Here is a 24,937-nt window from a genome sequence, read left to right on the forward strand (position 1 = left end):
GTATTTTAATCACGTTCTAGTCAGATTATCTGACTTCACAATATTTGCCAACAATGTTCTACTGCTTAGTTTTTTGGGGTTTTTTTACACAAGCTAATATACTACACAGGTTTTATTTTATTATGTAATTTTATTTGTCTAAAGCTGCCCACTAAGGAGGAGGAGTCATGTAACATAGAATCTTGTATTGAAAGTTATACATAATATTTTCCCTCTGATTAGTATGATGAGATTATCTTGTGGCTGCAAATAGAATAAAACATCATGGTTAGTGTCCAATATTTCCTCCAACCTGAGTGTTCCTAAACCTGAAACAATTTGAGTCACTTGAGAAACTAAACAATAAACAAATCACAATAAACACCACAACTGGCAAGGGAGATAAGACTGTTTTGTTACTGGAAAGATACAGGTTGACAGTGAAAGTTGATAATAAAAAATTAGTTGATTTTGGTGATTAATAAGTAGGAATTTTGTAACTCTTAGATTGTTTTAGATTGTTATCAAATGTTTACTCGCTAACAATTAATTAACCATAATAATAATAATGAAATGATAATGGATACAGCATAATGATATATACATGTATTGGCAATTTAGTAAAAGAAATTTGGATATAAATTGTAAATTGAGACTTGGGAAAAAGACCTATAAATTTTATTAACAAATTTTAATTTATATCTTGTTATAAAGGTGTAGGTTTTTTTTGGGGGGGGGCTCTGACAAGAGGAGATGGGACATACATAGTAAATGATTTTTAGCCAATTATAATAATAATAAGGAAATGTTAATGGTCATTGTTTAACAATATATATATGCTATGGTATTGGCAAAAGTAACTTGGATATACATTTTAATCAGTAAGTTGGGGGGAAAAAGTGGGGGGAGGTTTAGAAACTTTATTAATTGACTTTTACTTAGAAGATGTTATAAAGGTGTAATGTTATTGGAGGATTTTTTGAAATAGCTAATGAATGCCATTATGTGGTTGTGTCTTTAAGTATGAATGATTTGAGGTAAAAGCATGTTCAAATAATTGTAGTCAAATGAGAATTGTGGTACATTGATAGTAAGATATGCAAAGATTTTTATTTTAAAGTGTATAATCTAATATGAACTATAATGACTGTGGAAGAAATGCACGAGTTATCTGTAACCAATCAATACACTTTCTACAAGATGTAATGAAGGATGATGCTTTTTTTGTGTTTTTGTTCAATTAAAATAATTTTTTTATAAAAACAAATCAACTTTCTTTCATAGCCCAACAGACTAAAAGAGTTGGGATTAAAGCTAGATATACCTGAGGAAAAAATACCACCTGAAAGACCAAGACCAGCTTTCTATACTCCTTCTCCTGGAATTACTTCTGTATCTGCACCTCCTGTGTCACCAGTGAATGAATATTTCCATAGAGGCTTGTCCAGTGCTCTTGGAGAAGTGTTGGCTCCCAGGTGATTTTCAGTAGTGTTCACTTTAAAATTGGATAATGGTTAGAAATGGGAATGGGTTTTGCCCACAAACTTCATCTTCGCATTGTTGCTTTTGTGTGACTATAATTAGCTGAAGAGGTTCTTGGTTAATCCTACTTTTCCAATGCATGCAGATTGAGAAGATATAATAAACTAGGGTTAGAAAAAAATATCAATTTCTCAAAACATGTGGGTCCTTTTTGAAGAAGTTGATTTCTAGGTGCTTGATACTAAGAATGAAGCAGTGTTAAGAGGACAAAATGTCTAGGAACCTGGGTATTGACTTAGATTTGTGTATCTGAACTGGACCATTTCCATATAGAAAAATGAGAAATTGCTTTCTTTGTAGGCATTGCTTTCAAAGAGAAAAATAGGAAAAGTATCCTGTATTTCTTTTAATGTGAAATGGTGATTTGGGCGATGATTAACAGGTTTAAATTAAGGTTTCCATACATTCATTTTATAAATCTAATGTATTTTCCATTACATTTAGTTGATTACAGGTCATTTTCTTGCTGTCTTTTGTTCTAGATCAAACATTGGCTTACACTATGTTGATTCTGATTGCTTCATGCCAAAGAAATAAATGTCCCTTTTACACACAATATTTAATTTTATGGAAAAATAACTGCTGCTTAATTAAGTGCTTTATCTTCTGTATTATTTCTCTTAGTAATTCAAAAATGTCTTTAGCATTCTATTTTGAGAAAGACGAGGCTTTACCATCTCCCATAAAAACCTCCAGATAAAATGGTACATCCTACTATGTTTGATATTTCTTTTTTGGAGACCAACATTACAAATATTGTTTGCTTTAAAAGGGCATCTGGTAAAATGTTATTATATTTCTAAGTTTTAAAGGAATGTTGTTCCCTTTTAAGTTCCAATATTACATCCTTTGTATTTAAATATATACATTTAATGACTCTATTCTTTGAATGCCTTCTATGTGCTGTCAATGTATTAATTGTGTAGATTTCCTAAATTTCTAATAATTCAATAATATATTGATTTGAGGCCTGAAGCAATGCAGCAACTCAAGAATAGGTGTAATGCAGTAGTGTCAGGCTACTGCTGCATTCTATCAGCTATAGCTTCCAAGTCAACTTCAAAAGCAGTCCCATTATAGTAGCCAGATCACGTGATATTGAAGTCATTGGTCCCAATCATCAGAACTTCCTGTCCCAGACAGAAGCACAACTAGCATAGCAAACTAAGCTGGGCGAAGCCCTCCTAGCCATGGCCTCTATTTTCTCTTCTAACAGTAATGGTAAATCTGGAAGAATCTCCAATATACCAATTTATTTCTTCAGGGATAGTTCATCCTCAACTTGAGCTAACTGTAACTGATGTTTATGAATGAGCAGTTCTTCTGTACCATTTTAAAAAGTTGCTTCATCTTTTTTTGTCTAGAATTGCCCCCCTCCCACCACCTATTGCACCTCCAATTTTGACGGATAGTTATAGAACTCCATATGATGATGCCTACTACTTCTATGGCACCAGAAATCCTTTGGATCCCAGCCTCGCATATTGTAAGTTTTATTTTATTTTTTATTCTTTTCTTTTAGTGTGATAAGATATAACTTGCCTTTCATGGATAAATGTTACTGAATTGAGGGAGGGTGATGAATTATGAAAATATAGAAATGCAAGTTGGGTTCAAAAATTCCCAAGCAGTTCTTACCTCATCTCAAATCTTTGTAGCGGCTTTGATGATAATTCTTTCAGCTTTCTTTTTTACCCTCCTCCTTCCCATACCATGGGAGAGAAAAAACAGCTGTTTTGAACTGTTCCTCTATTTAAAATTAATTCTTCCAGTGTTCCTTCCAAGAAATATGTATGTATGTATGTATGTATGTATGTATGTATGTATGTATGTATGTGGGACGTGCAGTCAAGGGAGGCCGGGGAGGCGGGGCCTCACCAGTGTCATGAGGAAAAGAAAAGAATAACTAAAAGGAAAAAGGCTAAGGTAGCTGCTGACAGAGTCACAGTGGATGACTCTGCTTAGTGCTTAACTGCAGTGGGAGGCGAGAGAACTACGGGCCTCCTTTACTCTAGCTTTATGATCACTTGAGCAGAGTTAAGCAAGGGTTAAAAGATGAAAAATTTCTTATGAAAAGGAGGTACGTGTTCTCTCGCCTCCTGTAGAGGGCATTTTTAGAGGCTTTTTAGAGTTCTCTGGGAGCAACTAGCTCAGTCTGACTCAGAGCTCTGGCCTTTCATGAAGGCAAGCAAAAGCAGAGTTGAAATCCTCTCTGAAACAGCTGGAAAAGGTGCGTGTGTGGGGAGGGGGGAGGAATTCAAAAAGTTTGATTGCATGCAGAACCACGTTGCCTTTTCAAACACACACACACACAAACACACAGAGCTGGATATAAGACCAACTTCACTGATTACAAGTTTGAAAAGGTAACGTGATTCACCTGCAATCAAAGGCTCCGATCAGAAGGCAGCAGGGGAATGGGGGGTGGTGGTATGGCAGAGGAGCTGCTTTCAAGCCTTTGGAAAATATATCCAATCCAACTTCTGTGTTTGTGTTTGTTTGAGAGTGAGTGAGTGAGTGAGTGAGTGAGTGAGTGAGTGAGTGGGATCCAACTTCTCTGTGTGCGTGTATCTGTTTGAGAGAGGGGGGAGGGAGGGAGAGAGGGAGGAAGGAGGGGGAGGGAGAAGAAAAAGAATGAGGAAACTTATTTTGCAAGGGGGGAAAATTCTGTCGCTTTAAATCAGAACAGAGCATGCCTGGCTGTGGAATTCTGGGAGTTGAAGTCCACAAGTCTAAAAAAATTGCTGTCTCACCAGCCATAAAGCACACCGCACGTCACTGGTATGTATGTATGTATGTATGTATGTATGTATGTATGTATGTATGTATGTTCTGACCCCCCCCCCCTCCAGCCTGTGAGTAACGCAGACACAGGCTTGGCTATTTGCCACTCTTTAATCACAGGAATTACAACTCTGTTGGCTGAAAGCCCAGACAACACTCTCATGCAGGAAGGGTTGGCAGCAACCCAAACCAAACAGAACAGAAATACAAAACAAACCAGATAAGAGTTCCTCGAGACTGTTACGAACAATTGTGTCCTGCAAAAGGACCCCTCCCAATTTCTCACTTATATACTCTCTTGGGAGGGGCCAACCACAACCACCTGGGCTTGATTATCTCTTATGAGTCTGCCTCCGGAGCTGCTGCTTCTGTTTCTCCACCTTTCTTAACCCTTGCCTCAGGGACAAATACCTTTGATCTTCCCCACTGATCCATGCCTCAGGCCCCTCTTGGTGGCCAACCAGTCTCTCTGGTCCCTGCTCTGAGTCTGAACCCTGCCCAAAATAGTATAGGTAGTCTTTGAGTTATAATGGCAATCAGGACCAGGATTGCTGTCACTAAGTGATGCAGTTGTAAAGCATGACATTGTTACTGCATTACTTAGCTACCAATCATAATTCCAATTAGCTAACAACCGTAATCCTGACATAACCCCAGGACGCACAGGTTGTTAAGCAGGAAGATGCAAAAGTCCCATATAATGGGCATGGATGCTGTCGTGAAGACAAGGGGGGCTTGGGGGAGGGCTGGGTTATGGTTTTAGAGGCCTTCAGCTTCTCTTTGTATGGCACATTTTAATCCCCATATCTGTATCTTTGTAATCTGCCAATATCCTTTTGCACATGTGGTACTTAGAATCACACACTACCACAGATATGGTTTATTAGTAAAGAGTGCAAGGTAGTAATGCAAGGTAGTAAGTACTTCATATGTCTCTGATACAGTGCTGTTTCTGATGTAATCTGGAATTACATTGGTTCTTCTAATAGCTCATAGTGTTGACTCATGTTTTCCTTGTCAGTGACCATAACCAAGTCCTTCTCTGACATAGTGCTTCCAAACCCCATATCCCTCATTTTGTATGGATCCTCTGTAAATGTAATACCTTTCATTTTTCCTTATTGAAAGATTTCTTGTTCCTCTTAATCCAGTCTTCCAACTTGTCTAAATTAGATTTCAATCTTATTCTGTTTTGGAGGGCGTTGAACAGTAGTTTGTAGTGTGTCATCTGCAAATTTGATAAGCAACTCATTAGTGTTGCTATACAGGCAATTAATTACAGTGTTGAATAATACTGAAACTGAGACCAGATCCCTGCAGGACCACCTTGGATTTACAGAGCCATAATGCTAACCCTCTTACAACCACTTGTCTAGTGACTAAAGTTACAATGGTGCTGAATAAAGGGATGTATGATCCATACCCAAAATTACAGAAGTTGGAGCACTACTCCCACCACTCCCATAGTCACAAGATCAAAATTGAGGCACTTGACATCCTACCAGCACTTATGACCATAGAGCACTTCATCTTGTCCCATCTCCACCCCACCCACACACACCAACTTGCTGATCTGTGCTCTACCAACTGGCTGCTGGGTGGACTGGCCTGGCTTCAGCTGTAAAAAAATAAAAATGAAGCCTAAAGCAACTCAGAGCTGTGGTGCTCCAAAATGCTCATTTGTGTCATACTCCTAGACCAGGCTGGTCCATGCTTCAGCTGCAGGGCGGAGAGCCAAAACAGCCACTGTCAGAGCAACAAAATGTCTCTGTGCTGGAGTGGGGAGGAGGAGGAGGAGGAGGAGGAGGAGTTGTAGTATGCTGAGGCTTTACAGGAGTATGAAAAGGGCATATTGGCGTACTGAAGCTCTGGTGCTGCTTTTGACTTCCTTTCTTTTCTGCAGCCCAACCTCACCCAGGAGTGTGAGCCAAAAGGGCAGAGATGGGGGGATGGTAGATGCATGGGGGACATTGGAAGCAATCTCTTATCTTACTGAGACTTGGGGCTGGACGGGATGAAGCCTAGAATGATTTGGATTGGGGGTGGATGCTTGGCTAACAGATGGTTGCATTTGCTTAATGACATCAATGGAAAGTGCTGGTATAGCATTTGCTAAGCGATACAGTCATGTGACATCTTGCTTTATAACCCTAGCATCATTTACCAGCTGATTAACACTATTATCATGCTTCTGGTGATAATAATTTGATATTTATTATTTCAGAATATGTATATTATATTTTGCTATACATCTGAGATTTACATTTTGGATATCTTTGCTATTTTAGATGGTGCAGGTGGGACACAGCCTTCATCTGCACCACAACCTTTTGATGCTACTCAAAAACCTCCTTTGCCCATGTAAGTACAAAAAAGTACAAAGTAAGCAATAGTTAATATTGTTTATTTATTTCTAGTTGTTAATACAGTTTTGAAATGATTTGTCAGCTTTCAGAACATAATATATAAAGCAGACCACATTTGTAGCTGACATTATACAGGAAAATTATGAAAACATCACTTAAAATACACTTTGTTTAAATCTTTTTGATGCAGCAATAAAATTGGAGCAAGCTTTGCAAGTACTAGACCAAAAGGTTTGGGAATATTTCCAGAGGAAAAACCAAAATCCACAAGAGATGCTACTTTAGCTTATCAGCAAGAATTACAACAGCAGGTAGGCAGGTGAAATCTGTCCAGAAATTATTTTTGTATTTTCAATTGAGGTGTTATTTTTTTAAAAAAAATTGATAAGAGCAAATAATATTTTCTGATAAGTAATTTCTCATTAATAAACCAAATGATCTTAAATTATTAATACTACACACTCATGCTGCAAACCATGATATACGCTTAGATATTATATTCATATATTTTGAATTTCTAGATAAACACTGGCATCAGTTCCTTTAAAACAGACAGCTTGTTCCAGTCTACTTTGGGTACATTGCCAAAACTGACAACCTTCTCCTCTCCCTCTCTCTTCTTCCCCCTCTTATCCATCCCTTTTGTTCTCTGTGTATATAGAAGTATTATGCAGGATGATAAGATTTCAAGGGACCATAATGGTACAGGGGTACAGGTGACAATTTATATCTTCAATATTCATATTCATATCATTCATATTCAAGGACTATTTAGACAAGCCCAAACACACTTCAACAACCGGTAACAGCAGAAAACAGAAATAGAGCATCTTTACAACATATTTCAAGAAAATGGATATCCATGCAACTTTATCAAAAAGTCCCTGACCTCTCAACTCAATACAAATACAACCAACACAAACCCTAAAAAGAATTACACTGCTATACATCAACAATATCTCAGAAACTACCAACAGGCTACTGCAACCACATGGAATCAGCAAAGCACACAAGCCAACTAAAGCCCTTCAAAACATTCTAAGCAGACCAAAAGACCCAACAACCCCAGAAGAAATAACAGAAGTCATTTACAACATACAATGTAAGGGCTGCCAACAACCACTATGTAGGACAGACAAACAGACTGGCAGAACGCCTCCATGAACACCAACTAGCAGTCAGAAGACATGATGAAAATACTTTAATTTCACAACATATAGACAGATTTAATCGTAGGTTCAATTGGGAAACTGACTATCCTAGACCAAAAACACTAGGTAATTTCTAGAAGCCTGGCATTCTAACAAATTAGACATTAATAGGCACATAGACATAAACAATATCTATAGATTATTCAGAAGAGACAATCAACTAGCCAAAAGGGGGACAAATAGACCTAAGCACCTCTCCATTAGCAATCAGCACCCAGTAGAACATAGATTAACTCCAAGGTTAACATCAGACCAACAATCAAGTAAGCAATACCCTAATCAAGAAACTGCCAAAGAAGCCAACAGCAAACAGCCCAATCAAAGAATCTAAGACCACCCCCACCAACATTGACAGGCTAGTCTCTAGAATATAAACTAACAACAAACTGCACTCCTTACTAGCATTGATGAAGTTACCTAGTTTGGGTAATGAAATGTCTGCAAGAAAACAAGCAATTTCAGAGAGCATCAAGGACCCTCCTTAGGTCTACAACAGGGATATCAAACTGGTGGCCTGTGAGCTGAATGCATCCTGTGTAGGCCATGCCCACCCCAGATCTGCAAAGGCAAAAAACCTGTCATGATATGTCGCAATACATCACGTGATACAATTTGACACCCGTGGTCTACAGTATATTTCCAACTTTAATGTATTATTTACACCAGTGGTCCCCAACCTTTTTATCGCCGCGGACCAGTCAGCCTTTGATAATTTTACCGTGGCCCGCTGAGCGCGCGCAGGGGTGGGGGGCCGTTGTTCGCGATGACACATTGATTGTCGTGGGGGAAATAGGGGGTAGGAGTATTAGGTATCTTCACTAGCATATATAAAAGGAGATACTATCTTAAATAACAAAGTGGGCCCCCACCTCCAAAATATACTAAAAGAAAAAAGATTCCATGTGCTCAACTAATTTTTTTTTAAATCGTCACTATATTATGGACTACAGACACATACATACATACATACACACACACACACACACACATACATGCATATATACATACCGTACGTATGTACGTACGTATATATATAATGTCCAAATAACAGGAAAAGCGCTTCAAGGACCAAAGTATATTCCTTTTCTGCAGCCTTAAGAGAACTCTCGTTTTTTGAGGCTCAGAACCAGGCATTCTCGTGGGCTGCAAAAAGGAAACGCGACCCGGGAGTGCAGCCTCCAAGAGTCCATATCACCAATAACTACGCGTGGGGGGAAAGGAAATGTGTTTTGTGAGGAAGAGAAAGAGCGCGCTTCACCGATGCCCGTTGGCGAAATTTTGGAAGAGAGGCAAGAGACTTCAGGCACCGAGCCCCCACCCCTGGCTGCGGCAACTGGAGCGGGCGGGAGGCAGGGAAGGGGTGGGCAAGACTGCCGCTTTTCCACCGTGCGCTGCCCCCCATCTCCCCTCAAAAGACCCTCCCCCGCCCTCGGCTGCCCGACGTTCTCTCTCTCTCTCTCTCTCTACCTCTCCCGCCGTTCCTTCTCACAAGCCAAGGCCGGGCGGGAAGCCGCCAGGGCCTCCAAGGGCTCCGCTTCCAGCGCATGGTCCGCCCCCTCCTCGCCTCGCTTCCAGGCGAGCCGACTGAGGCGAGAAAGGAGAAAGAGGCGGAGGCGTTCACTGAGGGGACGGCTGACTCGGGGAGGGGGCGGAGGTGGTGTAGTAACGGGGGATTCTTCCTCCTCACCTCACTTGCTCCTGTGCTTCCGCGCAGCTCCCCCCCTCCGGCAACGGCGCTGCATGAGTGAAGAGTCGGCCGTTACATGGCCCCCGGCCGCTGCAGCGATCATGGCCCCCGGCCGCTGCGCGGCCCGGTGCCAGGTACTCCACGGCCCGGCACCGGTCCGCGGACCGGGGGTTGGGGATCACTGATTTACACCATTATTACAAGATCAGATTACTGCAATACTTAGAAAATATGAATATTGAAATAGCTTTCTAAAAATGCCATGTGATTTTTAATAAGTATAAATATGTTGTGGTTATTATTCTTAGTCCTGGTCTAGGTGTTATTGGACATTTTTGTTTAATCTAATTTGTAAGTATACATCACAATAGGACAATGTATGTCAGTATTGTTCAAATTCAGTATTTGTTAAAAATAATTGCTGTTTCATGTATATTTATATAGATCAGGGAAAGAGAAGAACGCCGTAGGCAAGAAAAAGAAGAAAAAGAACACTATGAGGCCAAATTAGAAGCTGAAATGAGAAATTACAATCCTTGGGGAAAAGGAGGGGGCGGAGCTCCTCTCAGAGACAAAAAAGGAAATCTTATAAGTATGTTTGAAAATCTAATTATCTTCCTTTTAGTTCTTCAGACTTGTAGCTGTTTATATATACTCTCTGCTAAAGGGCATCTTGATATACAAGTAAAATGGATGTACTACAGCGAATTTACAGCATAGAAGGATTTTTTTTTCCTGGTTAAATAATATGGTTGAAAAATGTTTGCTTTTATGTCAACAAGAACTGTTTATAACAGGATTTTTAAAAAGTTGATTTGATAGAATTGCATTAAGAAAATGATGGTTGGATGTTCTGACCCCCCCCCTCAGCCCACACCAAAGCACTCCGAGCCATACTTTATGGAATTTATTCACAGAGAGACAGGTCCTTGGCAGGAAACCAGCACAGATAAGCCTTGGCAGCAGTCTAGGTCAGACAAGCGTTGGCAGCAATCCAGTCTGCCAAGCTAACACCACAGTTCTCCAACATTAGTTAATGTGTTGACTTCTGCAAAAGAGGCGTGTGCACAAGCATTCCTTTTATAGTCTGGAGAGGAGCCTAATTACCACCAGCTGAGTGCAATTGCCTCTTGTAACTGCGTAACTGCTCTTTACGCTATTAGCTCTCCGGTGCCAGGCATCTAGGAACAATTCCCTTGGCTCCTGCCCACTGCTGACCTCTGGATCACACTCCCTTGTCTCCTCCCCACTGGTCCAAGGCTCAGGCGCCTCCTGGTGGCCAACTAGCCTCTCTGCACCCTGCTCGAAGTCGGAACCCTGTCCAGGGTCCTCCACATCATCCAAAGCCGACTCATAGGGCCCCTCGCTGTCGGAGTCTGGTGGCAGCTCCAACGGCTCCTGCTGGGCCACAACAGTTGGAGTCCTGTGATACCTTTAGCATCTGGACCAAGATTTTTTTTTTGTAGGCCATTATATTCTCAATAAAAAGGCAATTGAATTACAGTAGCCTACAGTAGGTCATTCAACCTTCATACCTTCTGTGAGAAGTTCTGGTTTTTCAAAATAAATAACAACTCAGTTAATGTTAACTGTTATCCAAAGAAGTTGTATGTGTCCTTTTGGAGCATGTATACACGCAGTAGAGATTTTAATTTGTATAAAATTTTAATCATATTTTAATCGGAATTATAAAAGTCACGTTGATTGTTTAACAATGTTAGGCTGGAGCCATTGCTTCTTTTCACTGAGGTAGACTGCTTTCTAGGCAGAATTCTGTTCATTGTGCTCAAATTAAGTGGAAGGGATAAAAAACAGTTTTGATCATTCTCCTTTTCCTGCATTTTCCAGATCTGAAATATTGTATTTGAAGCAGATTATCAGAAACAATTGAAAAATACAGGAGATTAACTAGAATTTACTTCTCTCCATTCTTTGAAAATGCTGTTGAATTAAAAGCCTTCTTGTAAAGAGAAGACATCATTCTCTTCACAAGAAGAGATTGTCAATTCAATCTTTCATATGGAAAGTTTTAAAATATCTATGTTTTAAAGTAAACCTTGCACTAATCCTTTAATACTATTAGGTAAAAGTAAAATGTAACAACAAAATTGAAATAAGAGTACTACAAATTGAGTGACCTGATCTCTTATAGCTAAACTGGATGATAATATTTTTAATTTAAAAAAGTTTTTAAAAAAATACTTGACTTATAGTAGAGTTTGAAATAAAGACTATTGTACACAGTGCACATAATACTGTCTTAGACTGAGGCCCTCATGCATCCTTTTAACTGTAATTCTGCATTAATATTTCTTGAAACTGTTATAAACATGCCACATTGGAATAAAATTTCCCCCTTTTCTTCAGCGGACTTGCATATGATGCACAAGCAAAATGAAGATGCATACCATAATCCAGAGGCACGAGCATATGAAGATAAAAGAGCTTTAGTATCTGTTGACCTAAGTTTGGCCTCACCAAGACTTGAAAATACAGATGAATCTACAAATAAAACAGCAGGTTTAAATGCTAATATATTTTCAGTTGCAACTGTGTTGTGTCATTGGTCAAAATTATTGTTCATTCTTCCTATGCTGTACTTTCCACTGAAGGCAATCCTTTATATTTTTTCAATCCTCTTAAAGCATATAAAGTTAAGTAGTACTAGACCTGTATTATTAAACTTACAAAAGTTGTTACATCCCTATTGACTTCTGATCTGGATCAAAATGGACTTTGTGCACATGCAAAGGTTTTTCCACTCATTTACAGGCTGGATTCACATTTTGGGAATGTAGTGAGGTTTCTTTTATTTTTTTTAGTGTGGTACATTAATGGAATCAGTGAATAATCATTGTTTTAAGGCAATAAAGACTTAAATAATGATTTTTTTTAAAAAGGTCATTGCAAATGGGGATAATTAGACTTAGAATAACTTTTTTGTCACTTTGAATGTACGCTAATTAGCATACATTAAAATGAAATTACATTGCATACATCTCTCAATTGGATTGTTCATGGTTTATGATTTCTGGTTTGCATTTTAAACTCAATTCAAATTTGTTTATCTTTTTCCTTTTATATGGGCATTCGTTTTGTATGAGTGACTCTGAGCGACTATCACAATTAAAATGTCAATATAACAATAAAAAATGAAATTGAAAAATGACAATCATCAAGAAGCTTTTGAGCAGTTATAGAGGCAAGACAAATACCTAAAATAGGAAAAAAAATCAAAGCAGAAATTTTTTCAACTGGAAGATTGAGTAACATGTTCATTAATTACAATAAAAATATCTCGCTGGGTGGAATATTATAATTTCCATCATATTGTCTTATTTGAAAACAAATCCTAAAAATACTCAACCTGCCTAGAGTCATATACTGGACTCTTCTTCAGGATTGCATTTGGACATGCCTCTTTCATGATTTTTAAACATTTTTTATGCCAGCAGTCCCCAAACTTTGCTGCTTGGTGCCCAGCTGGGTGGAGAGGAGAGCTGGGTTCATGAGCAGCAGATTGATGCGCACATGTATACCTCCGCAGCTCAACTGCAAGTTGAGTTATGTGCACAGGCACATCTACATTGGCCCACTGTTCATACGAGTTGAGTTGCGCTCATGCATGTGTGCTGGCCCATGGCTGGTTGCAAATAGACCATGGGCCAGTAGTGGGCTGCGGCCCAGGGGTTGGGGAACCCTGTTTTACATAACTACCATTTTAACAAACTGGACTCAACTCAGTTTCAGGGCCTTTGTATGATTTGGGGTGAAGAAATGGAAATTATTGCTTTTTAAAGTTTGTTTTGAAGAGAAAAAGTGGACATTTTGAAAACTGACTGGGCCTTAAATGGAACAAGCAGAGGCCAAAAACGGGGTGCATGGAGGTGGCGATGGGCGGTGGTGATCCCCATAGCCTGGAACAGCTGATCAATGGTATTCCGGGAGGCCGATCCAACTGCCAATCAGCTGCTCGTGCTAAATCAGGCTGTGCTGAAGCTGACCAGGCTGTTTGCTGCAAGGAGGCAAATTGCTGGGAGACAAGATTTTTTTTCTTGTTGCTAGTTGTGTCTTATAATCCGGAGCATTTTATAGTCTGAAAAATGCGGTAGTCCTGAAAATCCACCTCCATCATATTAAATAATTTAAAGATGTTCTAATTCTTGGTATATGATTGCTAAAGCTCAGGGTATCTTGGGCACAATTCAGACCATCACAGTAAAGCCTTTGAATGTAGAAAATGTTGATTGATTAAAGGCTTTGGGGTTTTTTGCTATTTCTTTTCCCTTATCAGTGTGTCCATGCATATTAAAGATATGGTTGAAGGGGTGTACATATTCATGTTTCTATCTAGCAGTCATTTTGTCTTGTCTTTCCCTTTTGTAAGGTTCTTATTTTGAAGAGTATATATTATATTATATTATATTATTATATTATATTATATTTATTATATTATATTATGGTCTTGTTGTATTCGGGTCTTTTCCCATGTAAGATTGAAAAAACCCAAATACAACAAGACCAGCATACCTACACCCGTGAAAATCTACGAAAACAAATATTATATTATGTCTGCACTTCCGGTTCCCTTTGTCGTCTGTTTTGCAATCTTTATTAGTATTGGTAGTGGAAAATTTAGTTCTTTCAAATTCATAACTTTTGTTTTTGCTTCCAGTGGAGGTAGGTACCTTTTATAGAAAAAGTCAAATTGATTCTTTAAAAGCTTTAAAAAAATACTTTTGAATTGTTAATTTCAAATATATCTTAAATTGGGTAATATCAGTACATTCAATTACAGCATAATTATAGAGTATTTGGCGTAAGATACCTAAGGTCAGCTTAAAAGTATTTGTGGTATTACCAATGCTTACAACTTTCCTCCTTTTTTTAAAAATTAGGCTTTACATATACACAAACATCCCCTTTTGCACGGGGTAATGTTTTTGGAGAGCCCCCAAGTCCAGAACATCTAAGGAGACAAGAGTCATATAAGAACTTCCTTCGTTTTCAGGTGAGTATATTTGTAACAATATTAAACAAAGAAAAATATATTTCTGATTTAGCTTATTTCCATTTTCTAAATACTGCTGCAGATCTGGACTGTTTACAGGTTAAATAGTAGTATTTTTATTTAGTAGTAGCAGATTTCAAATACTGAACACAATCCCCAAAAGACCACGCACTAAATGCATGAGGTTAAAATAAGGAAATTTAGGTTTATTAAAAAGTTGCAAATGTATCATCCCATCATAATTTCTAAATAATACTTTTTGAAAAATCTTAGGATACATTTGTTTAGACATCATAGAATGTCCAGTGCCAATGGATATGAAAACTGATTAGTGGAGAAGTGGACAGAATACAATGAAGTATCCTCAGAAAGAGTCAAAATCCTGAGTAACAACACTTCAGTTTACAACATTCAGTTGTAAATTTCTCCTTGGGAGGAATTTTAATCTTCATTATTTGCAACCATTATATTCTGTTTTCCCGAAAATAAGACCTCTCTGGATATATAAGCTCAACGAGGCTCTTGAGAGCATGTGCTAAAATAAGCCCTTCCCCAAAAATAAGCCCTCCCCCCAAAATAAGCCCTCCCCTGAAAATATTGCAACACACCAGCAGCCATGAGGTGACCACACTCGCTGCCTCCTGCACCTCAAAAATAATAAGACCTCCCCGAAAATAAGGCCAAGTGTTTATTTCAGGGGTCCAAAGAAAATAAGGCCCTGTCTTATTTTTGGGGAAACACAGTATGAGGCACTAATCTTAATGAGTGAATTGTATATTATCAAAAACTCTGTACCTCTTAGAGGAGTTATGAGAGGATATAGATCATCACCCTGGGGCTAGTTCCTTTCTATGAGAACATCTCCTTTATCCTTGAGGTGATATTTTCTGCCACAATCCTCATTCTCCATTACAGCATAGGAAACTGCATCCTGGGAATGGAATCAAGCTGTTACATTCTACAAATTAGAGTTAGTACTTGATTTATGACCACAATTGAGCCCAACATTTATATTGCAAATGAGAAATTTGTTAAGTGAATTTCCCCATTTTAAAACTTTTATTGCCACAGTTGCTAAGTGAATCACAACAGTTGTTAAACTAGTAACATATGATTGTTAAATGAATCCAGCTTCCACATTGCCTTTGCTGGTCAGAAGGTCACAAAGGTTGATCACATGACCCCAGGACACTGCAACCGTCATAAAAATGAACCAGTTGTCAAGCATCTAATTGTAAATTACATGACCTTGGCGATGCTGCAATGGTGTGAAAAATGGTCACGTGTCACTTTTTTTAGTGCTGTTGTAAGTTTGAACAATCACTAAACAAACTGTTATAAGTCAAGGGCTACTTGTATTATCAGTGTAGCTTACTGGTTGTCTGAGCACACATAGTTTAGAATTTGGGTCTCAATAAAATGGGCTGTTCTCTGATAGCTTATTACATTGAGCATAAATGCATAACTTGTACACAATAAGCAGCTAGTCACGTATTTATCATACTTTCAACATATTGGGACCATTGCTTTCCAAATTGACTTTCATCTTCATACTAGCTACTATTGCTATATTTGTATTCTTTAGGAATTGTTGTATTTTCATCATTTAGGCCTCTTTCTTTTCACTTAACCTAAACTAACCTTGGGGACACAGTGGCTCAGTGGCTAAGATGCTGAGCTTTTCAATCAGAAACTTAGGTAGTTCGGCGGTTCAAATCCCTAGTGCCGCGTAACAGAGTGAGCTCCCATTACTTGTCCCACCTTCTGTCAACCTAGCAGTTTGAAAGCATGTAAAAATGCAAGTAGAAAAGTAGAAACCACCTTTGGTGGGAAAGTAACAATATTCTGTGTGCCTTTGGTGTTTAGTCATGACCACAGAGATGTCTTCGGACAGCGCTGACTCTTCAGCTTTGAAACAAAGATGAGCACCCTCCCCTAAAGTCGGGAATGACTAGCACATATGTGTGAGGGGAACCTTTACCTTTAAACTAACCTTGATGTGATCAGTGTTTTTTTTTCCTTGCCTTTTTCCTCCATTAATCTTCCTCACAAAATTCCACAATTCTATCTACATTCCTGATCATGAGATTCCAATTGCTTCTCTTTTTCTTTATGATATTCAAGGTTAATCAACTATAACTACTAACCTTCATAAAAAATACTAAGAGATGCAATGGTTTTCATAGTAGATGCATGTATTGACACAATCCAGTGATTAAGATTGCTGTGGAGAGAAAAGACTTTCATTGATAAGCATCATAATGATCTAGCCAGTCTAATCAATTTTATGAAAACAGCAAACAAATGATATTTTGTTTCCAGATAGAGGAAAAAAGAAGAAGAGAAGATGAAGAACGTGAAAAACGAAGGCTTGAAGAAGAAAGGGAAGAAAGAAAGTTAGCTGAGCAGAGAGCTAGAATACAGAGAGAGTATGAAGAGGAACTGGAAAAGAGGAGAAGGAAAGAAGATGAGGTATGATTATAAATTAATTTGATTGATTTTTGCAATGAAGAGAATAGTTGCTTCCTTTTATTATCCCAAAAATGAGACAATAAATTACTACTTCCGTAATAGATTCCTTACATCAGTTTTTTTTTAAATCAAACTCCATATTTTTTGTCATAGGAAGTTGTCAAAAGACATCTTCCTTGATTGTACACTTCTGTCTGATTAATGAGCAGGTAAAATGTACTTATTTTTCACTAGTATTCCAACTTCACTTTAATTAATACATGAGTAAAGAAAATGTCTATTTCTATTCCTTAATTGGAGAACTCCTGTTAAGTGGAGAACAGCAAGTAATTTAATTAATATATGTAATGCAATTTATATAAAATGAAAAGATTTTAAATATATCAGTTTGATTTACAAATCTCTCACATAAATATTTAAGTGGGCACTTGGTAATATTACATATGAATAGGCTTTCTCATTCTTTGCAGTGCAAGAAAAGACTTCAGAGATGCAGTTTGATCAATTGTTATGTCATCAACATTAAATTTGTTTTTTGTCATTCCATTTTTATCTTTATAGCAAAGATTAAAAAATGAAGAATTATATAAATTAGCTGAAGAAAGAAAGAAAGAAGCTGAAAGGAGAAAGATAGAGGAAGAAGAAAAGAATAAACAGGATGTTGAAACTGAAAAATATTTGATTGATGAGAAGGTAATTTAAAAACAAAATCTTAAAGTCTGTCCTTATTACCTTAGATCCAAGTGGGATCATCTCCATAGAATTCAAAACTGCAGTTCTAAGCACATCTCAAAATGCTTCACTCTCAAAACTGCATGGTTTCTAGGACATCAATAAGAATAGCTCCTAGTTTGATGTTTGAATCCAATGCACCAATAATTATTGTAAAAGAAATTGCAAAACAACTTACTGTACATATTATTTAAAAAAATCTCTTAATGGCATAGAACATTGGAATGTTTAAATTTGGGGCCCCCAAAGGTGCTTTTTCAAAAGGCAGCTGGACTTTCCTTATTTTTCCTTTGAAGACATTTCACTTTTCATCCAAAAAGCTTCTTCAGTTCACTGTGTGCTGTTTTGCCTGCAATATGATCATGTGACTGCAGGAGAGGATGCACACTATGATTTATGGTGGCCAGAACAGTAATGGTTTTCTCTTTGCTACCGGTTTGGAACTGGGTGCACACATGGGGCACTTCTGCGCATGCACAGAACCTGCTGCACATGCACAGAACATCTGTGATGATGTCTGGGTGGGTGAGCGGAGCCTCCTGCCACTGCTACCGGTTTGCCCGAACTGGGGCGAACCAGCAGAATAGCACCTCTGGGCTGGAAGTGCTTTATAGCCCATAAAGCAGCCTTTCCGAGGTTGTCATAACTTTGAAAGATTGTTAAATGACCACTTGTAAGTTAAGAATTACTGCAGACATTCCCTAGATTAAGGTCTGAATATGTAAATTCAACTTTGTGCATCTAAAATATTTAGCAGCATAATTCGTAAGAGTTCAGAGTAGTATAGAACATTGGTAAATATATTAAACAGACTTAGCTTTCATTGGGTTGTGCTGTTGAGGCTTAGCTGATCACAGCATAACTGATGGAATTTCATTCTATAATGGGCCAAGTCCTATTTGGTGGTTGTCACATCAGAGCATTTGTTTTTCTTTCAATATTGTGTTAATTGAACATCAGGTTTACACATACACTTCACAAATGCACTTTGTATGGATAAAGAATAGGGTAGGGAGAACTTTTAAGTCTCTCTGTTAGTGAGAACTTGTGCCCAGTGGTCTGGGCAATGGATTATTGGATCCACACAGCCATTGTTTATGTATTGATAAAAATTTGCAAGATAGTTGCAAAACAGAAAAGAAATGTCCATTTACCATTCTGCTTTTTCTTTTCCCTTTTGTCCACATGCTCAGAGCTAAGGATAGTGTCCATTTGTCTTATTAGTATTATAGACCATATTCAATTTTTTTTTATTTAACTTGTGCTAAATTTCAGTTATTATTTTCATTCCATGGTGTATGAGAGATTTATTTTGAGAAAGTGTATATACATATATATAATAGAATGATAGCACAAACTTAATTTACCTACCTGAATTATAATAGCCAACTAGTATAAAAGGAAATATTACAAAATGAATGTCAAAGTACAAAAAAACCTATAGAAATCTTACGTTATTCACAATGATTTCTTTCAATATTCTTTAGTTTCTGTCCATCAGACATTAAAGAAAAGGAAACAGGGAAATTAAAGATGAGTAAGATACAGGGACTGAACAGTCTTTAATGGATGTGATTTATTTCTAAATAACCTTTTAATATTTTCCTGGGATGTCCTCAGAATCCAGTCTTCTCCAGTCCCAGTTAGAAGAAAGGCATACGTTAGTTCTGTGTCTGGGATAAAAGCCCCTTTCTGAAAGAGTGGCCTCAAGAGAAGAATATGAGATTTTGCAGTGTTAGGTTTCTGATATCCTAATTGTATGTTGTTCTGTTCATGTTCAAATTAACATGACCAGAATTATACCCCGACAGTCTGAAAAATTTGGGGGCAGAGAGCATCAGGAAATATGGCGCTGCCATCTCTACATAAATGTATTTACCTTCATTGAGTTTTATGGTAGAGCAGGGTTTCTGCCACGTTTTTCCTTTTTGTGTATTCTAATTTTTAATAGAATGTTTAATTTTTTTAATACAAAACTAATCCGAAACTTGAACTTCCATTAGTATTAGCAAGATAGAATGCAAACATTAGTCAGTACTGTTTTTTGCTTCCAAAAATGTAGATTCTATATATTATTTAACAGTGAGTTTTCACAAATATGTTCCTTAAAAAACCCTTGTTATCATTTTAAAAATAAATATAGTCAAATCAGAACATTCATTAATATTACATCAAAAGAAAATTATAATGATTTTTTAAATTGATAGTTTAACTATTGTACTTGTTGAGGTCAGTTTTAGAAATGTACATTTTCATCTGCCCGTTTTGTTGTTTATCAGATTTCTAGACAACCTTCTCCTCTTATACCAACTCTTCAGAGTAAACCATTAGTACAAGAAGGAAGAAAAGTTCTGATGGAGAGTCGTTTGTCTTATTACACACAGGTATGTTTGCTTATTAGACAGGTGTAATTCAGGAATGATTTTTTAGTGTTATATTTCCTAATTGTGTTCTTGAAAGATTGTAAGTTACTTGAGGAAAGGGCACATCAACATATTAATTTATATATTTATTCTCCTTAGTAATGTTTAATAATTTTATTGACTTTACCTTAGCTACAGTTTAGAGCACTATTTTCCAAACCTGGCAACTTTAAGTCTAATTTTGCTTTCTTCAGCTTGTAGCATATGTTCCATGACTTAGAGGTTCTAAGAATGTGTAATTCTACAGTGTGGTTAATAATAATTTTAAAAATTAAATGGCTGATAGGAATGGGAAGTTAATATAGATAGACGTATTTCTTTTTTTTTTAAAAGGAACATCCTTCCCATGCAGCATTTAAAATTAAGGAAATATCTATCATTAAAACCAATGGATTATTCATTTCTTAATACTAAATGTTATGGAAAGGACTGGGTTATGGTTATTGATAATGTAATTGAGAAAGGAAGGATTATATCTCTTTTTCCTGGTTATAGTTTCCACCTTCAATATTTAATATTTAATTTAAAAATTACTTGAATATGAATTATATTGTTAGTATCATATGTAATCAGGCCTTAGAATGCATGACAGCAAAGCCAGTAAAAGTGAGCTATTTCCCCTCTTATGGATGAAATTTTTTCCCCAAGATAAATGTAAATTTATTTTTTTTTCCTAGGATGTCCCCAGAGCTCAATCCCCGCCAGTGCCAGCTAGAAGAAATCAGTTACGTGCATATGGTAAGAAATCTATAACTCTTCTTACTTTGGTTGTGTTAATGACCAGAATAAATATTTCTAAAGGAAAATGAATACTAGGCATTCTGTACCTAATTATTGTTATACTGAATTTGCAGAAGAAAAAAAGAATGTAATAAATGAACTTTCGGAGATGAGAAAGCAGCTCCGCAGTGAAGAGCGACGACTACAGGAACAGTTGTTTAGAGTACACAGTGATGATGATGAAATGCCAGGGAAAGGGTAAAGAGTTTGGTTTGTTACAAATCGTTTGATAAAATACACATTTCTTCTTGGGAAAGTAATGAATACTTTAATTCAGCAGGTCCTAACCTTTCCAGCTTGGGGTGGGGAGAGGAGATGGTTTTGTGTGAGTGAAGGCTGGGCACATGTGCAACTCCATTTATACGAGCACACTTGCCTGCTGCTCATGCAAGTGGAGCTGTGCATGTGTGCTCTCCTGCCACTTCCACGGCCCGATTCCAAAACAGGCCGTGGCCTGATATTGGACCGTAGCCCAGGTGTTGTGGCCCCTACTTTAATTAGCAGTAAGGATACTTGTATGGAGTTAAACATTTTAGAATGAAAAAGTATCTGAAGACAGTATTTGGTCTTTTGGTTTTCTATGTTTTGTTACAACAGATACATTACCATATATACTTTACCACACGTAGTTTTGTATGTGAACTGGTATCCTTTCATTAGGAGAGACCAAAAATACATTCTATAGAAAATTAAAGGAAAAACTTTCTATAGTTTTTTTCTTCTGGAGCTGCTCCATGGTGGAATATCAGATAGGACTGTGATGAATCTGGTTCTGAAGTAGTTTATGATCTAAAGAAATTCTGCTTTATAGTTAAACAATAACAACCAAACAAACCCATATTGTCAAGGTGAGGGATAACTCAGCGATTGTGAACCTTTTTTGGCTCGCGTGCCAAAAGCGGGAGGAGTGCAGGGGGGTTGTGTGTGGGTGTGCCACACCCATAATGCAATTTGCGACCCACAGTGCACATGCGTGCATGACAGGCGCTTCCCCCCCATTTTGTGCATGCTTTTTTCACCCTCCACTAGACCAATTAGATCCCACAGACTAGGCCTCCTCCGAATTCCATCCGCCGGCCAGTGTCGACTGGTGACTACCCGGAGGAGAGCCTTCTCTGTGGCTGCTCCGACCCTCTGGAACGAACTCCCCGTGGAGATTCGTACCCTCACCACCCTCCAGGCCTTCCGCATAGCCCTTAAAACCTGGCTGTTCCGACAGGCCTGGGGCTAAAGAATCGTTGCCCCTATCTCGAATGGTATGATTGTTGCGCTTTTTTAATTATGCATTGTTTTGTGTTGTTGTTATACTGTCTGTATCCCCCTTCCCTTTGAGTTGTGAGCCGCCCTGAGTCCCCTCAGGGAAAAGGGCGGCATACAAATGAAATAAAACTCAAACTCAAACCCTCCCCAGGCTCCAGAGGCTTTATAAGAGCCTGGGGAGGGTGAAAACAGCCTCCCCCCCGGAGGCCCTCCGGATGTTTCAGGAGCTTCCCTGAAGCCTCTGGAACGCAAAAACACGGCCCTACAAGCAAACTGAAAGTTCGGGAAAGGACTTCGGGTTTGCTCGTAGGGACAGTTTAAGCCCTCCGGAGCCTTCAGGGAAGCATCCTGAAGGTCCCTGGAGGCTCCAGAAAACTAAAAACGGCCCTACGGACAAACCGGAAGTGACTTCCGGTTTGCTCGTAGGGTCGTTTTTCGTCCTCTGGAGCCTTCAGGGAAGCCTCAAGAAGGCCCTGAAGGCTCCGGAGGGCTTAAACTTGCCCTACGAGCAAACTGGAAGTCCATTCCCGAACTTCCAGTTTGCCCGTAGGGCTGTTTTTTTGCACTCCGGAGGCTTCAGGGAAGCTCCTGAAACATCCGGAGGGCCTCCAGGTGGGCAGGGGAGGCTGTTATTGCCCTCCCCAGGCTCCTATAAAGCCTCTGTAGCTTGGGGAGGGTGAAAAATGGCCTCAAAAAAAGGCTAAAGTCAGCTGGCCAGCGCACACATGCATGCTGGCCAGCTGACAGGGCAACGCCTCACATGCCCTAACAAATGGCTCCGCATGCCACCTTTGGCACGTGTGCCATAGGTTTGCCATCCGGGGGCTAACTGATACAATCAGTGTGTTGATGGCTTCAAGTAGACATTCCTAGATTTAAGCAATTGCTTAATTTAGTTCATTTTTAATCATTTGTATTTAGATTGGAGATTCAAGTTTTTCCAAGACATAATTAAACAGTTTCCTCCCTGGCTGCTTTATTTAATGAAATACTTGATATATTTAACTTTTTCATCTTGGAGATTATTTGTATTTCTTAATTTATAGCTACCATTAATAGCTAAACTTTAATGGAAACTATTTGCCTAAAATAACCTAAAACCTAAAATAATGCATGGCAATGCATATTGTCATAGGTATTGCTGCATGTAGTGTTTGTAATTAGTAAATTGTAAAAATTGGGTTCTCCATGTCTTTTATAACTGGCTTTCTAGAATTCACAAAATTGGAACATTTTTTCATTTTGTTTTAGACCCATTTTTATCATCTGTTTAATTCTAAATTTTCTTTTAATTTTAAGTGAACTTGTATATATTCGAAATTTGGATCATCTTTTTGCATGATTTGGTAACTTTCATAGGAAAAAAGATAAACAGAATTTGGATGTATTTGAAATGGCCAGACTCCGCATGCAAGCTCCAGTAAGGCGACCATCTTCAAAGGAGATTGCTGATCCTATTAATCTACAGAATTTCCGTGAATTTAATGAACTTAAATATAAAGGTTAGTTGACAAACTCTGAAATGATGTCAAAGAATGAAGCAACAAGCATCAAAATCATTTTTTCAGCATTTCTGTGTGTACCACAGTGTTCTGATCCCCTCCTCCGTCCAGTAATGAATGCCGAGACAAGCTTAATTGGAATGTACTTTAATTAGCAAAACACCAGAACCTTGGTGGCTGAAAGCCAAGCAAACAAACAGATAAAGACCTTGGCAGCAACTCAGACAAACTCAGGCAGCAATAAACACAGATAAGGCTTGGCAGCAATCCAGCCTACCAAGCTCACAGAACTGTCCTCCGACATTCAATCCTGCATTGACTTCTACAAAGAGGGCCGTGTGCACAAGTAGCTTTTATAGTCTGGAGAGTAGCCTAACCTGTACCAGCTGAATACAATCATCTCCTGTAATTGCATAATTGTTCCTGACGCCTAGTAGCTCTTCGATGACATGCATCCAGGAACAACTCACTGCTGGCTTCTGGATCATTCTCCCTTGTCTCCTCCCCACTGGTTCAAGGCTCAGGCGCCACCTGGTGGTCAACCAGTCTCTTTGCGGCCTGCTCGGAGTCGGAACCCTGTCCAGGATCCTCCACATCCTCCAGAACCGACTCATAGGGCCCCTCGCTGTCGGAGTCTGGTGGCAGCTCCAACGGCTCCTGCTGGGCCACAACACCACAGTAAAAACAAACATGAATTGTGTTCATAGTTTTCTAAAAGCTATTCTATATGTAGTGATGCTAATAACATAGAGAGAAAATTTATCAGCACATAGAGCCGAGGTGGTGCAGTGGTTAAATGCAGCACTGCAGGCTACTTCAGCTGACTGCAGTTCTGCAGTTCGGCTGTTCAAATCTCACAGGCTCAAGGTTGACTCAGCCTTCCATCCTTCCGAGGGGGGTAAAATGAGAACCCGGATTGTTGTTGGGGGCAATATGCTGACTCTGTAAACCGCTTAGAGAGGGCTGAAAGCTCTATGAAGCGGTATATAAGTCTAACTGCTATTGCTATTGCTATAAATAGAAACTTGAAGCTTGCAAAGTATAAAATATTTTTATAACTCGCACCCAGTGTAACCAAAACAAAAAACAGCGAAGAGTCCAATTGGAACTACAGTAGGTATGGAATATTGCCTGATGGATGACAAAGAAAAAAGAAGGGTAGTGTTGGGATCAAGGAAAGGAACAGAA

At 38.5% G+C, this 24,937-nt stretch overlaps 1 protein-coding gene across 1 annotated transcript in view; it reads left to right on the forward strand.

Moving 5' to 3' along the window:
• Positions 1 to 24,937, forward strand: part of CSPP1 (centrosome and spindle pole associated protein 1) — a 63,534-nt gene that overhangs the window by 21,850 nt on the left and 16,747 nt on the right. Inside the window, exons 12-24 of the mRNA XM_032222641.1 lie at positions 1,264 to 1,454; positions 2,886 to 3,007; positions 6,594 to 6,666; positions 6,862 to 6,982; positions 10,014 to 10,161; positions 11,937 to 12,089; positions 14,468 to 14,580; positions 16,903 to 17,052; positions 17,614 to 17,745; positions 20,064 to 20,168; positions 20,885 to 20,945; positions 21,062 to 21,185; positions 23,607 to 23,749. Coding sequence (XP_032078532.1) covers positions 1,264 to 1,454; positions 2,886 to 3,007; positions 6,594 to 6,666; positions 6,862 to 6,982; positions 10,014 to 10,161; positions 11,937 to 12,089; positions 14,468 to 14,580; positions 16,903 to 17,052; positions 17,614 to 17,745; positions 20,064 to 20,168; positions 20,885 to 20,945; positions 21,062 to 21,185; positions 23,607 to 23,749 — 1,636 coding nt within the window. The remainder of the gene's footprint in view (positions 1 to 1,263; positions 1,455 to 2,885; positions 3,008 to 6,593; positions 6,667 to 6,861; positions 6,983 to 10,013; positions 10,162 to 11,936; positions 12,090 to 14,467; positions 14,581 to 16,902; positions 17,053 to 17,613; positions 17,746 to 20,063; positions 20,169 to 20,884; positions 20,946 to 21,061; positions 21,186 to 23,606; positions 23,750 to 24,937) is intronic.

This window comes from Thamnophis elegans, chromosome 8, assembly GCF_009769535.1.
Source record: "Thamnophis elegans isolate rThaEle1 chromosome 8, rThaEle1.pri, whole genome shotgun sequence".
NCBI classification, from domain to species: Eukaryota; Metazoa; Chordata; class Lepidosauria; order Squamata; family Colubridae; genus Thamnophis; species Thamnophis elegans.